Source organism: Corvus kubaryi, unplaced genomic scaffold, assembly GCF_017639235.1.
Source record: "Corvus kubaryi isolate FWS band 111438036 unplaced genomic scaffold, C.kubaryi_AGA036_p1.0 76, whole genome shotgun sequence".
NCBI classification, from domain to species: domain Eukaryota; kingdom Metazoa; phylum Chordata; class Aves; order Passeriformes; family Corvidae; genus Corvus; species Corvus kubaryi.
The window spans coordinates 14,596,209-14,610,886 of NW_024582063.1; the positions used below are offsets into that span (position 1 = coordinate 14,596,209).

General features: G+C 43.0%; 1 protein-coding gene across 1 annotated transcript; it reads right to left on the reverse strand.

Moving 5' to 3' along the window:
• Positions 1 to 234: 234 nt before the first annotated feature.
• CALM2 (calmodulin 2) lies at positions 235 to 13,408 on the reverse strand. The gene is made up of 6 exons (XM_042051473.1): positions 13,234 to 13,408; positions 8,861 to 8,891; positions 3,775 to 3,918; positions 3,596 to 3,702; positions 2,597 to 2,732; positions 235 to 1,137 (listed from the first exon to the last, which is right to left on the reverse strand). The coding sequence occupies exons 1-6, from the start codon at positions 13,234 to 13,236 to the stop codon at positions 1,109 to 1,111; spliced, it is 450 nt and encodes a 149-aa protein (XP_041907407.1). The 5' UTR covers positions 13,237 to 13,408; the 3' UTR covers positions 235 to 1,108.
• Between the last annotated feature and the right edge of the window lie 1,270 nt (positions 13,409 to 14,678).

Consider the following 14,678-nt stretch of genomic DNA (forward strand, 5'->3'; position numbering starts at 1 on the left):
AGCACCAAGCTCCACACAAGACTGTAAAATACATTTTAAACTACTAGTAAGAAAGCTTCTTCAAGTCAACAATACTATTAAGGGCCAGAGTTTAAGGACTAAGTTTTCACCTTCCAAGCTATTTTAAGACAGCCAATCCATTGCATAAGCAAACCAAACTGCTACATACTGAAACACAGAGCAGCAACTGCATTGAACAATTCCTGTAAATAATTCAAGGATACATTGAAACAGTATGGGTAAATTGTAATTTTTTATTGGAAAACAAATATACAACTTGGAATGGATTTGAGGCAAATCGTGCCATAAGCAGATTTTTTTTTTAAAATAAGTGGCTAAACAAAGTTTAAAAAGCATAGTAACAAGAGGAGAAAATGTTTTCTGGCACAGGACCAGCAGTACAAAAAAAACTTGTGTACGAGTACCTGGATAAATCACCCGTTTTGCATTAGTGCAACTTAAGTTTCATATTGTTGACTGTCAAATCGTCTACAACGTTAAGACTCCACACTTCAACAACATGTTACAGGCATGGCCACCAAGAAGTTACTGTGAAGTAAGCTAGGAGAATGACTTTTACAGTGCATTAGCCACATGATATATACTATTCACATCATTTTATCCTGCAGTTAAGCTGCAAAAGTCCTTATCCTCCCATCACAGAAAGAGGAAAAACTCCTATGTACTTGAGAACTAGAACCAGCATGTTGCTTTAACTAAGGAACAGCTAATGCACAGTAAACCCTAGCTTACCTTATGTAACTTGTCACGCTAGTCATACCTAAGTTTCCTAAAGAAAGCTACTTTTTCAAATAGACAATCCAGATGTTCCCTCAGTTAACCAACTCCATCTACCTTTAGATGTGCAGAAGGGCTTAAATATCCAGAGTAAGCCACATGCAACATTTGTTACTTAGATCAATTTTCCAAAAATCAGAACAATGACAGTAAGATAAAGGAGAAAAACATGGAGGAATGGCCTTCTAATTACTATACATGCATAATCTTTTGACAGTAAGGGAAAAACCTTTTACAGATAAGTTACAAACAGAGAAAAGGCAAATAAACAATTTTGTACAAGAAATTTAACACATTCTGTACAACGTCTTCACTTCGCTGTCATCATTTGTACAAACTCTGTAAAAGGAAAGAGTTGCATGAGTTATTTGAGGAAAAAAAAAAATCTGAATTGCAAGATCTGAGAAGTGGCCTTACCAGTGCTGAACATTGCTTCAAAACTGCGTTTTCAGTTACACTCAAAAAAGCATCTTCAAAACAGTCCCCTTTTCCACCAATCACACCTAAACTCCTATTTTTAATGGCAAAAGGCCTTCACTTTTCCATAAAAGTTGGTCTCTCAGTGAACTGGGGAACAGCCTTACTTCCAAGATGAAACATTACAGGATCCCATGCCCACAGACTTACAGATGGGGACAAGATAACCAAAAATCACTAAGAGACCAGTACAAATCACACTGAACTGACAATCAACTAAGTCAGTGTGCAAGGCAAGACATTGTGTTGGTTTGAACTTTTATTTTCCAGAGCGGAACAGTTTAAGTCTTACTATTTTATTTTGCTTGGCTGGCTTTAAGCAACTGATTCAATGCTTAGTCACGACCCATTTTAAGTTAGAACCCACAATATGATTCTTCATTTATCTTGCTGAAACATAGTTTCAGGTACAATAATGACAGGAAACCCGGAACCTAAAAGGCATTAACTGGTTGCTCAAGTTTCAAAAGAGCAACTGGAAACAATAGGGACACAGACCCTCTCTAGTGCCAGTCTCTGAACAGCCTACTTGTAAACACAGTGATGAAGCCTTGTACATAATAATGACTTTTCACTCACAGATGACTGCTTATCCTTAGTCCACAATCAAAAAGGCCTCAAAGGGAAGGCATACCTACACCTCAGAAACAGCACAGATGTTATCTGAAAATACCCTAGAAATTCTCTGTGACATGTTCAAAATTTAAAATGAACAAGCTTAGCGTGTCTCAGCTGCCAACAACTGTCTAAAAGAACTTCTGCTTGGATGGCTTCATTTATGTTTCAATGTCAGGAAGAAAGGAAGAAATAGAAAGAAGTTACTGTTGCAGCTGATTTATGTGAAATAAATGTATTTAAAATATCTTTTGAAGGTTTTGAAGTTTCTGCATATTTTAAAAACTTTCCCCTTTTGACTGCTAAGTAATTTTAAAACCATTAATGACAAATGAGTGACTTCCTACAGTCAGATCAACATGCATTAGTGAACAGAACAGTACAAACAGTATGTGAACGTCTGACAACCTGCTTATTCTAATGGTCATTAGATATCATTAGATCTATAAAGTTAATTCTTACACTGTACAGCTGAATAGTCCTTTTTTGCCTTTGGCACAAAGGCAGCAATAACACTCAAAACTTAAAGCCATTTAGAGGTACACAATGTACATACTATTTGAACATTAGCTTAAAGGAACACTGTGTGTGTTCAGACGAACTTGTCTGAACACTGCCCTATTTAAACTCAGTGTGGCTATCAGCACCCACACAAGAACAAGCATGAGAAGTGCTACATAAAAAGAATCAATTAACAACCCCTTACCTTCATAGTTTACTTGACCATCACCATCAATGTCTGCTTCCCTAATCATTTCATCAACTTCTTCATCTGTTAGCTTCTCCCCCAGATTTGTCATCACATGACGGAGTTCTGCAGCACTAATGTAACCATTACCATCCTGGGAGGAGAAAAAGGAACACTCGAGTAGACTTGCCTAAGGCCTAGCAACTTAACTGTAACTCAGGAACGGTGCAGAGCAAATGGAACATTAAGAAGTTAACACAGCCTTAACTACTAGCACTTACACAAGGAAAATGAGAGCTGTAAGCATATCTTCAGCATTCTCCGATATCTCTGGACAGTGTAATACCATCTTATAATCTTTGTCTTATTCCGACACATTTTTAAACCACAAACAATGCAACTGGCACCTTTTGCAACTTCTTAGGTGACGGATGCCTACTAAATCATGTGACTGTGGTTCAAGTGGTGATTTCTTAGAACAGAAGCTACTTATCTGATTTGCCTGTTTAATGGAGCCCAGCACAAAGCCACAAGGCCTTGAGAGATGACTTTCACATATTCCAATACTAGCTGGGACACTGAATATTGAAGCACTAGTGTATACTAACTCAACTGATGTTTTCCTCCCCACCCTCCCCAAGGCACCTCACATCATATTTTCAGCTCTAAGGTGAATCTTAAGTGAGCTTAGACTCTTTTAGCAATTTACTTAGCAAAGACTACATGACAGACTTAAAACGTTAACATTTTAAGTACTTAAAAAACAATTTCCCTGCCAGTCATCTGCAAGTATCTCAGTATCACAGCAAGCAGTACTTAAAATAGTGTCACTCACTACTATCCTGGTAACTCATTTGACTTTCCCATACAACCATAGTAAATTAAGCTTTAGGGTGACTGGCCAACCTAGAGGCTGTCTATGTCAGGACTGCAAATACCCCTCAGATCTGTGAGAAAGCACATTACAATCAGACCAAATTTTTTTAACAGAAATATTTCAGGTAAACATTACAGTACCTTGTCAAAGACACGGAACGCTTCTCTAATTTCTTCTTCACTATCTGTATCTTTCATTTTTCTTGCCATCATTGTCAGAAACTCTGGAAAGTCAATTGTACCATTGCCTGAAAGAGAATTACTTTGTTAGAAAAATGGCTTACGCACTTTATTAAATTACTTGTTAGTAAAGATCTTACCATCAGCATCTACTTCATTGATCATATCCTGTAGCTCTGCTTCTGTGGGGTTTTGACCAAGTGATCTCATCACTGTTCCCAACTCCTTTGTAGTTATAGTACCATCACCATCCTTGTCAAATAGTGAAAAAGCTTCTTTGAATTCTGCACAAAAACGAAAGAAGTTAATCCCTTAAGCTTTGAAATGTTAACAGTAGTAAAAAATTCACTGCTACTGATTGTTGCAAGTTACAAAATATGATTTCAATCTTTCATGAAAATTTTGCTATACTGCTCAGCCTGCTATAATTGCAATGCCAATATGGCAGCATCAGCATCTGAAAAAACACCCACCAGTCTACCAATCAACCACATGTTGACCTAAGTTAAGATGGAAGGACATCCATTTCCGAAGGCCTCGGATGTTTGTTACTCTCTATCTTGAATAAGGATTCCTAATATGGAGCTAAAATGGCTATCTGTAACTACAATGATTCACACCCTTGGTAGGAACTGCATCTCAAAAGGAAACAATATGGAATTGCTATGAGAAAATTGAAAATGGTACTTTAAAAATACATATGCTACAGCTTAATAGCACTTTTATTACTAATAGAGGAGATGAGTCAACAGAAAAAGGTATAATCAGACCAAACTACACCCAAGTTTCTCAATATAACCCACTTCCGCTGGACACAGATATCTGAACAGTGTATGCTACCACAATTGTTCAAGGAGGAAAGTCACTGGAGTCATCGTTCCTGAAAAGCTGCTTACAAAACTGCTTCAGCCCTACTGTACTCTGAAACAGCCTTCATAGAAATGTTTCTGACTAGTTCTAAGGCTGCTTTGCTGTGTTTCAACACTACCTCTTAACCCCCTACAATGGCTGTATTGTAGCCAAGAATATTAATACAAGCATAACATGTTTAATTGTCCAGTCCAAAAATGGAGTTGGTTTTAATCCATGCCATCTGTCTTTGGCCACAGACCTTAAGCTAGCTCACTGGACTGCAGTAGCTCATGCACACACGACAGTTAAGCACAAACATCTTCTCTATTCCCTTGTAGACTTCAGATCCCTTTACAGCTTTTGAGCCATCTGAGATCATGGCTTTGGACAACTCATCAGCTCAAGGGTACTCCTACATCACAAATACTTCCAAGAATTGGTTTTTTTCAACATTTCCATGCAGCCAGCTTTCCAGATGGTGGGTTTCCCAGACCAGAATTAGCCACAGGAAAAGTTGCATTTTCACATGACGTGAATGAAGCCTTACTTCATACTCTGAAACCCTTGAGGTGAGTACAAGCTGGCAAATATCAAAAATTCAACTACAAAAACAGGGTTTTTATAGTTCACGAATGCAGCTGTAACACCAGAATTGCAATAAAGTCCCATCCAGGAAAAAAAATCCCCTACTCTTCTACGTTTAACAGTTTGAAGTGTTCCAAGAGCCAATCCCCCCTGTTCAGCCCATGAGAATCAGAGCAAGGCTACCACAGGACCAGTAGAAACAGTTTCAAGCCAGTATACCTACAGTCACTTCCAAATGGTCTTTGGGGGGGCTGGTTTCAGTTATCTTGGAGGCAACAAACAGGTTTCTTGGGACTAAACTCTTACACCAGAGAAGAAAATGCTCTTGGGTCAATCCTAGTAGAGAAGTTCATAGTCTATTATAGAAGAACCCCAGAAGGGGAAGGTTGCATCTTCATGAAAAGTGCTCAAGCGTTACTCAAAACATTTAGCTGTTAACCACTTCATCCTTCATGTGAAAGTCAACCATCACTAACCCGAACATGAAGCAAACTTCACAGTAATGCAGTGACCCTGCTTAGAAAAGGTAATACTTAATTCTTACACAAAATTCAAAGACTTGTGTTTTATAACATGGGCCTTTCAGTGGTGTATTCTCAAACTTGAACCATTCAAAGGACAACTCTACCCTTCTTTTACTCAAAGATGCTGTAGGCTAAAAAGCAAACAGCTATAAATCATAAAGAAAATAAAACAAGTTGAAGATTAGCAGCATACTCCTTTGTGAAATGCTGGATCAAGAATACCATTAAAATACCTCTCTAACCACTTCTAGGAACCACCTCCAGTAATTAGAACAAAGGAGTAACAACCTACGCAGATGCAGTTTAGACTAGAACAAGAACAACCTAGCATAGCTTTGGTAGATTTGCAGCCATGGCTAGTGAAGGCACCTATGAAATACTGAAGTTTAATGAGCAACTCAATTCTGGCATCCTGCAACATAAGGTTATAAAACACACCTCGTACACTTAAAACGCCTTGACTCCATATAGCATGTAAAGCAAATCCTCTTTATTCCACACTTCTCCACACCAAACTGCAAATAAAAACTCTGTTCTAAGGTTACAAGGTTTCAGCCTTTTCACCCTTCTGAAAAGCATCCTGCATCATGAGAAAAAACTACTTACAGGCCCCATGAAAGACAGATTAATCCAACAGAATGTGAACTCCAACAACCTAGCTCACAATATTCTTTTAACCATAGCTTCTGAGGCATCTGTGCACCACATCACCTTTTCAAATGGAGTGGCAGCCTTCAATGACCCAATATGTTCAGTGAACCAGGACTACCATATCCACTCGTATGCAATTTAGCCAGCTATGCCTGGAATATTTATAGGAGAATGTCAATTGTTCTCTTCACAGCTACCAGGACCTCAACACTCAAACATGTCTATTTCTACAATGACAAATTTTAAATCACTGTTGCAGTCAAATCCCCAACAGCGAACCACAGCACACTAAAGGAACAAGACAATGAACACCATACATAGGCCTATTTGTACACAGAGCCCGTTTAGAACTCTCAAGTCCAGGGGAAGGATAGCTCACTACACCAGTTGGCTTTGGGACAAAAGCATTTTCAGGCTGCTCTCCCATCTGACCACCCAAAAGGTCCTGACCTATATATCTTTGTAACACAACACTTAACCAAAGGGAGAGCCACTTAACTTCACAACTTTATTCTTCCTGAATGAAACTGCAGCCAGTATTACATTCTGTAGCTACCTGGCTTTCAGTATCAGTCTTTCACATGAACAAAATCTGGGAAGGTTTCCACCCCTACCGACACTGACAAGAAGCTTCAGTCCTATATGATCAATGTGTTCCACAGGAAATGACACCTGGAACCTTTAACAACTGTATTCTGGTGCTTCACAGCAGAGGGGGAAGAATTTAAGCCCTGGGGAAGTGGCTGCTTTAAGTAGTCTGGTCTTCTATTTTAAGAAAGATAAATGTTGTCTCTACCTTGCACTGCCATTTCCTAAGTCTGCCTTCAAACCAAAAGCTAGGTATCTCCAGGGAAGCTCAACTAGAATGGTGGTGGCTCAAGTTTTTCAAGCCACTCTCAGCAGAACATTCAAATTGTACCTCTAAGAATCTTAACATGCAAGATCACTGGCCTTCAACAGCAAAAATAAATAGATGCAGCCTTTCCTAAGCAGTACTGAGAATGATTCCTTCACACACCAGCAGTGGGCTTATGTCTTCACATCTGAGGTACACGGTTTACTTGCAAATACATTTGCTTAACAAAACATCATAACTGCCCTGAAAGCGGCAGGCCATTTTACACTGGCTACCAAGACATACTTTTATTCCTTCCATGCACATGAAAGCCTCTATTCCGGTATGACAGGCTCATCAGTACTTAGTTTTGGCTCTGAGGACTGTATGATCAGTACTGAATAGCTAAAATTTGCACTAATCCCAAGGTAGTGTTAATAAACTTCCTGTTTATATTCCATAATTGGCTACATCAACTAATAACGCTTCTACAATTAACTGGAACAATGAACCGTTATTGGAAAGACAGAAGTGACAATTGATAAATCATGCTCTAACTAAAATGATCACAAACCCCTTAAGCTATGTAGGCCAGTTACCCCCCACCCCAAAAAATCTGAAGTTTAACTAAATTTGGCTTGTGCTTACTTGTAAGACAGTACCATGGCAACAAGTAAATAGACTAAGGACTTTCCACAAAACCATAATTAGTCTCCTTTGAGTAAAAGCAAGCTTCTGAAGTCTAAAAGCTACAGAAGAATGTTCTTAAACTTCAGATTTGGCAATTACGGCAAAAACAAACCAGCTCATAATGACACTTCTGTTTAACACAGTGCCTTCAAGAGCTGCACCACAGTTAAACAGTAGTGTCTCAGAGGCTGTTCCTTGTATGCTTGACCTGGTACTATTAGATTAGCAGAACCCTAACATCCACTAAAATAATTTCACATGACAGTTATGCACATCAAGACTTTCTAGTACTAACACCATACACTTGTCAGATCAAAATCATGAAGTTCTTGAATGTCTATGGCAAAGCTGAATTCTGTATCACCAGCTTTAAGTCACATCTATTATTCAAGTTAAAATCAGTGTACCAAGAGCAATGAGACACTTAAGTTTGTGCAGGCTGCATAAGTAGAAGACATGATAACCAGAAGTTTTTGCCATTAGTAGGTGGTTGTCAGTGCACATAACCCATTGCTAGGGGGCCAATACCAAGATACAACAGATGCACATTTATTTAAGCATTTCAGAGCAAGTGCCAGACCATCAGAACAGCATACACAACATTTGTGTCCAAGTACACAATACAGTTCCAAATATGGAATTATCAAGAGTTGTCATCATGAAGCCAGTCTCTGCTGTCATCAAGAGCCACTCAAACATCTCTGCTGACAGGAGACAGCAAAGTAAATTATTTTTGCCGTCTGTTAAAAAAGCACTGAATATTCCAAGCCTTCACCAGATTTGTCGTCATCCCCTGTGCCCCACCCCTCTTTCAGTCTCCACCTGGGACACCTCTGTAGTCATGAGAGAAGAATAAGCGCAAGTCTACTAGCTAGAAAAGCTGTGAGGATTTTTTAACTACACATTCATTATATCCACGGTGCTTTTACAGTAGATAAGCCTTTAAAACTTAGGTGACAAATTAAAACATTCTACCATACTACTTTAGTATCTAAGAAAGCTAAATATCTTGTGTAACACAGACTGCCACTGGATTAAGAGATGTGCCAGGTCAAGCAGTAGCAGCAACACAACACACAGAAACCTCACCTGCAATCTGCTCTTCTGTCAGTTGATCAGCCTGCAATAAAACAGAATACAATTACAGTTGTAACAAAAGTTCAAGGCAAAATGCAACATACTTGTAGAGGCCTCTGAATATGGTAGCTGCTCTTCAGGACTAATCTGAAATAGCACTAATACAGCTCAAAAGTCATCAGGATTGCTTGCTAAGTAAGAACTGGCAGCCTATCATCCTTTCCAGACCCTGTAATATCAAATACACCCAAGTAACAGATTACCACGTGTATCAACCAATAACCCAAGCAACACTAGCAAGCTCAAGGCACACGAGCCCTTTAAAACCACAGACTGGTTTAAAAAACTCATTTACACGGCACACTAAGCTGTGTAAATGAGTACTTTAGGTCTCAGTAATGCAGCAGTAACCTCCAAATGCCAAATTTATGGCAACTAACTAAAATTAGAAAAATATACTCTTCACTAGAATTAAACCATCCCCTGATGAACATGAAGCTTCATGTCCAAGATCTGGCTGTAAAAGATACCAGCTTCAGTTCAAACTGGTTATTTCAGTGGCATACAGCTGTCTACACTTTTTTCAGACCACTTTCTACATTGACTCAGTCAGCATAAGGTAATAGGGCCACTAGAGAAAGGTTCTGTGGTCTAAGACAATTTCTGTATCAGCTGGGTAAGCTCCAGTTTATACTTCATTTTCCTCTCTCACCAGTTTTGAATCCATTAGATTTGACAGCAATAAAAATCATCCGTCTTTCAGGCCAAACCCAAAATGAACTTTGCTCTTGAAAGAACACCAAGATGTCTGACGACTGTAGAAATACTCTCCCTAGGTTCTCAAATCAGCTAATTCTTCAAACAAATTCTGGATAGCTTGAGTACTGCTTTGCAGTAACAAGGCAATGCATTTCCTTCAGGGAAGCTTCTTGAACCCTTTACTTCATAGTACCCCACTGAAGAGTAAAAACCACTGAAATACAGAAAATACATTCACTGCTGAATTTCAACACTGCTTTTTCAACTTTGTTCCTGTTGTGACCATTTCAGCAGCAATCTTTTTATAATCACTGCAATATTGACGGGAAGTTTCGGTCATTAACTATGCCCACCGAAGTCTCTCTACACATTAGCATCTGTCAAGGAAAGACTTAGGAAAGTGTATTTACAATACCTGTCAATTTTTACTTTGCCGATTTCAATTTGAATTACATTTTTATACTGCCTGTGAACTTTAAGTTACCAGCTGCAGGTTATTCTTCCAGTAACAGAAGTGAAGGTGGCTGCTCAAGCTGTCATACAAAAGCTGAACTGCTTACAAAACCCTCTACGCACACAATACAGCAACAGCCCAAGATAAAGGCCACAGACTGGCTGGAGCTCACCTACTTTAAGAATCAAGACTAGGCTACTGAGCAACTTCTAAATCAGCAGCCAATGGGTACTGACAGTTACAGATTCATTTCAGCTGCTGTAGGAAGAATTCTCATGCAGGTTCCACTTTTTGTTAAAAAAAAAAAAAAAAACAAACAAGAAAAAAGACTAGGGTGGCAGCAGCACTGCTGAGAACATAACCAATTCAAAACTAAGCTTTGGGATGGAAGTGTTCTGCTGGTCACTCAGCAGAAGCCTAACAGATTTTCACTTGTCTGGAGAGTATCATTAACACAGACTCATACCTTTGCATGCTATTTACATTTTTATTGTTTGGGTTAAGAGAATGATGTGCTACATTTCCATAAGATAGTTATATCCACAGAAAGCTGTAGATCAGATTTAAGCAGCAAGAATCTAGTTTATTTAGGTTAATACGTATAGGTTACCAAGTTGAGTCACATACTGTTTTATATAAATAATTTTATATGGAGACATGACATAGCAGTATGTAAGTTGTTAAGCATTCCCAAACTCTTCCTTCTCTGTAACTCTTCCAGTAACTTAACACATCCTAACAATGAATTTGGATGACCTCTGACAATACCTGTAAGAGGTACAGTGCTTGAGAAGAGCACAAAGCTTATTAGAAGGCACAGGTATGGAGCAGTTGAAAGATAAGCGGGGAGGTGGGGCAAGGTTGAACAAACACCATCTGTACTCTGCAGTGCTGGGCTCTGCAGGGACTGCTGCGCAACAGCAGTAAAAGGCGGAGCCAGCAAGCCTGCCAGCTCCCTGCCTCCCGTGCCACCCAGGTGGAGGGCTATCAGCCTGGAACCATGACTGCCACTTACACGCCACTGTGGCCTTCCTAGAGGGGCCTCCCGGAGTTCTGGATAATGGTGCACCATACACGTCATAGTGTGCACACCTTCACCAGTTCAAAGCGGCTTCCAGACCGAGTGGTTAAATGCTGACTGTAAGGTGCCCGTGCAGAAGATCTGACATCCCCTTTACTGTGGCCGAGACCCACCTGAAACCCTCATTTGATGCCATCACAGCTTTGACGTGGCATTCTGTGATTCACGTTGCAGCACTTTCATTTTCACTGCAATAGCTCCCATCCCCCACCCCCAGAGTGTGCGGAGGGCCTGACAAAGAATCCAAACCTCCCAGGAAAGCAGGGGAGCTGCTGCGTGTGCGGCCGTTTCTGTGGCACATGCAGCCTCTAGAGGTAGTGTTTCATTACAGCCGTGGCTGCTCTGCAGTAACCCAGTCTGGGAGCTCCTCCACAGAGCTGACGAACACTGCCCAATAGAGAGCTACCAGCGAATGGCAGCGCAGGTGACACTGCTTGCCTCTAAAATTTGGCATTTCGGTGTACTTCACAAGCATCAGAACTGAAGGGACACTTCTGTTCTGGCAGGATTAACTATAGAACAACAACCAGACTAGCCTATATAGACTAAAATTAGGGTTATGATAGGTTAGCTTGTTTTGGGAGCAAATCGCTCTGGCTTATCTAGCATGGGGAACACTGGACAGTCACAGGTTGAGCCAGTCTGGTCTGTCAGGACGAACTCTAACCACATTCAAAGTGTCACTGTGCCTCCTGGACACACCCATTTTTACACAGACCTTGCTTGAAGATACTCCATTTTTGGTTCTGTACAGATGATGACTAAATGCAGTAAGTCTTTTGCTGCTACGTTCATTGTGGGTTTGGTTTTTTTTTTTCCCCCTGCTTTACGGATGGTTTGCTGTGTAAGTTCGTAATTCAAACTAAAGAATAAATTCAGGCTTCTATTCACCAAATTTCTTTGCCCAGAGACAGCATTTCAAAAAATCCTAAATTTTAAGTAGCCATCGTTCACATTAGACATGACGAGCTGACAGTCATTTGATTCCTTAAGAACATAATGAATGAAAAGACAATTCCACTCTACTGCATCTTCTCTTAATGCAGAGATAGCACTAAGTGGTCCCTGGTGCTGCTTTCGCAACAGAATCGCTCCTTTTTGTACGTTTCTCTGTAGCCACTTGTTTTAATTTAAAAAACCACAAACAAAAAACCACAAACGCTAAACTCACATCCTTTAGACTGAATTTGAAACCATCCTCCAATTTCACAAAATGCGTTCTACTTCGACAGTGGATTACATTTCTAAACGCATCGCTAGTAATATTAAAAACGCAGGACTGTCCTCTGCAATGACCAAAACGGGAAGCAAAAATTGTTTAAAAAAAAAAAAAAAAAAAAAAAAAAAAGAATACGAATAATCCCTTGTCCAACAGAGCCACCAACAGCATGGCGCTACCACGGAACCGACAGGGACTCCAACGCGAGCTGACAACAGGTCTAGCGAGGAGGGCGATGGTGCAGTGAGGCACAGCCTGCCCCTCATCATCATGCTGCTCAGAAGCTGCAGGGCTCCGCAGTGCATTATTATGACCAGGCGCAGCACACCTCGCTAGCGAGCCGGACAGCTTAGGCTGCCTCATTCAGCCCCATTCAGCCGCACATGCCGAGAGCAGGGAGGGAGAAAGCGATAAGAAAGCAGAGCTGATGCCACCGTGGCAAGCTCCTTTCCCCCCTCCTCCCAAGACCGCGCGTCCCCTCCCAGGAGGGACCGCTAGCCGCCGCTGCCCCCAGCACACGCCCGGCGCCGCCTCACGGCGCTCCCGCCGACCCAGGGGCCGTTTGGATTTGAAACCCCACCAACGCCCCAGGGCGGGAAAGGGACCCGGGCGGCACCCGCCGCCGCCGCCACTTCCTCCCACGCAAACAGCGCCTCCGAGCGGGACCCTCCGCCCCAGCCTGAGCCCGCCGGCCGCGGCAAGCGACAGCTTCATCCATCCCCATACCCTTCTGCCAGCGACCTCGCCCCACATCAGCCAGCCCCCCTCCCCCCGTCCTCCATCCGCACCGAACTCAGCCTCCCCCATACCCCCGCACCGCATCGCAGCGGCGCCCGCCGAACCCCGCATCTGCCCCGTGCCCAGGGACTCACCATGGTGGCCCGGCCTGGCTGCGAGGTGCGGTAGGAGCTGAGGGCTACACGGGGCGCACGCTGCGCAACCTTCCCGCTGCACGGCTCGCCTCACACTGAGCCCTGCCCGCCCGCCGGCGGCGCCTCATAAACCGCCTCACCGCCCGGATCGCTCCGCGCCGCTCCCTCCCCCCTCCCTTCCCCCGACAGTGAACGGAGTTGCGAAACGAGTCCCGGCTCCTCGCGCTCTCCTCGGCAGGGCACCCCGCACCCCGCGTGCCGCTCCTTCTGCCCCAGAGCCCCGCCGCAGGAACGGGCGAGGTGCGGAAAATAGGGGGAAGCAGCGCTTGTGAAACGGCGGGGGCAGCGGGGGGAGGTCGAGGAGGGGGGCGGGGACCGGAGCTGGGGACTATTTCTCTGCGCGGAAGAGGATTTTAGGAAAAAAATGCCGAGGAGTGTGAGGGCTCCATACGGAGGGCGCTGATTGGTGGGTTCGTACCTGCAATGCGTCACTCGGACATGCACAGTCTGGGCTGGCGAGGCGGGCTCCCCTCCCCCCGCCCGCAGTGCGTGAGGGCCGGAGCGGCCCCGCAGTCCCGCGGAGCCGCCGCTCCCGCGCCCTCCCGGCCCCCCAGACCAGGGCGGCAGCCGCGTCCCCGGGAGCGCGTTTGCCACAACCTTCCGAGCCTTCATCTCCGTGCTGTGCTCCGGCCAGTCTCGCCCACACGGAGTTACCGAATGAGATTCGCTGTGCATCCAGCACAGTCCAGAAAAATTCCCACCCCGCGCTGCAAGCTAGAGGTGCTTCGTCGCTTGGTAGCGTTGTTTAAAAGAACAGATTTCAGAGAATCAGGTTGGAACAGACCTCTGAGATCATCGAGTCCCACCCGCGAGCAATCACTTCCATGTAACTAGACCATGGCACTGAGTGCCACATCCAGGCTTTCCTTAAGCACCTCCAGGGACGGTGACTCCACCGCCTCCCTGGGCAGCCCATTCCAATGTGTAATCTTCCTTTCTGTGAAGAAATTCTTCCTGACGCCCAACCCGAACCTCCCCAGTTAGACATTTTCCCTGTTCCCCCACCATTTCCCCTGTTAGGAATCACATATGTCCTGGTCCTGTACCTAAGGACACGTGGCCAGCAATTCTGAGCTAAAATCCGGAGTCTTGTAAGGGTTTTCTGTAAGATGCATTTGGACAAATAACTCCCAAGTGCAATTTTCAAACTTGCACATGTATTTTCAAAGGTAATTCAACAGAGAGCTGCAACACTGGCTGAGCCCAGTGACAGCAGATCTACCTGCCTTCTGTGAAAACCACAACACTCGTTTTTGGGACCATAAATACATTATTAAACTTTGGGGGCCTGAGTTAAAGTTTTCTGACCTAAGTTTGAACACAAATCACATTTCAAAGAAAAATTACCTACTTCCACATCTATTGCAAGAATTATTTAGTTGGTA

Coding starts and splice junctions, on each gene's coding strand:
- CALM2 (XM_042051473.1), bottom strand. Junction 3,919..8,860: donor GACAGAAGAGCAGATTGCAG/GTGAGGTTTCTG, acceptor GTTTTTGTGCAG/AATTCAAAGAAGCTTTTTCA. Junction 3,703..3,774: donor CAATGAAGTAGATGCTGATG/GTAAGATCTTTA, acceptor ATTCTCTTTCAG/GCAATGGTACAATTGACTTT.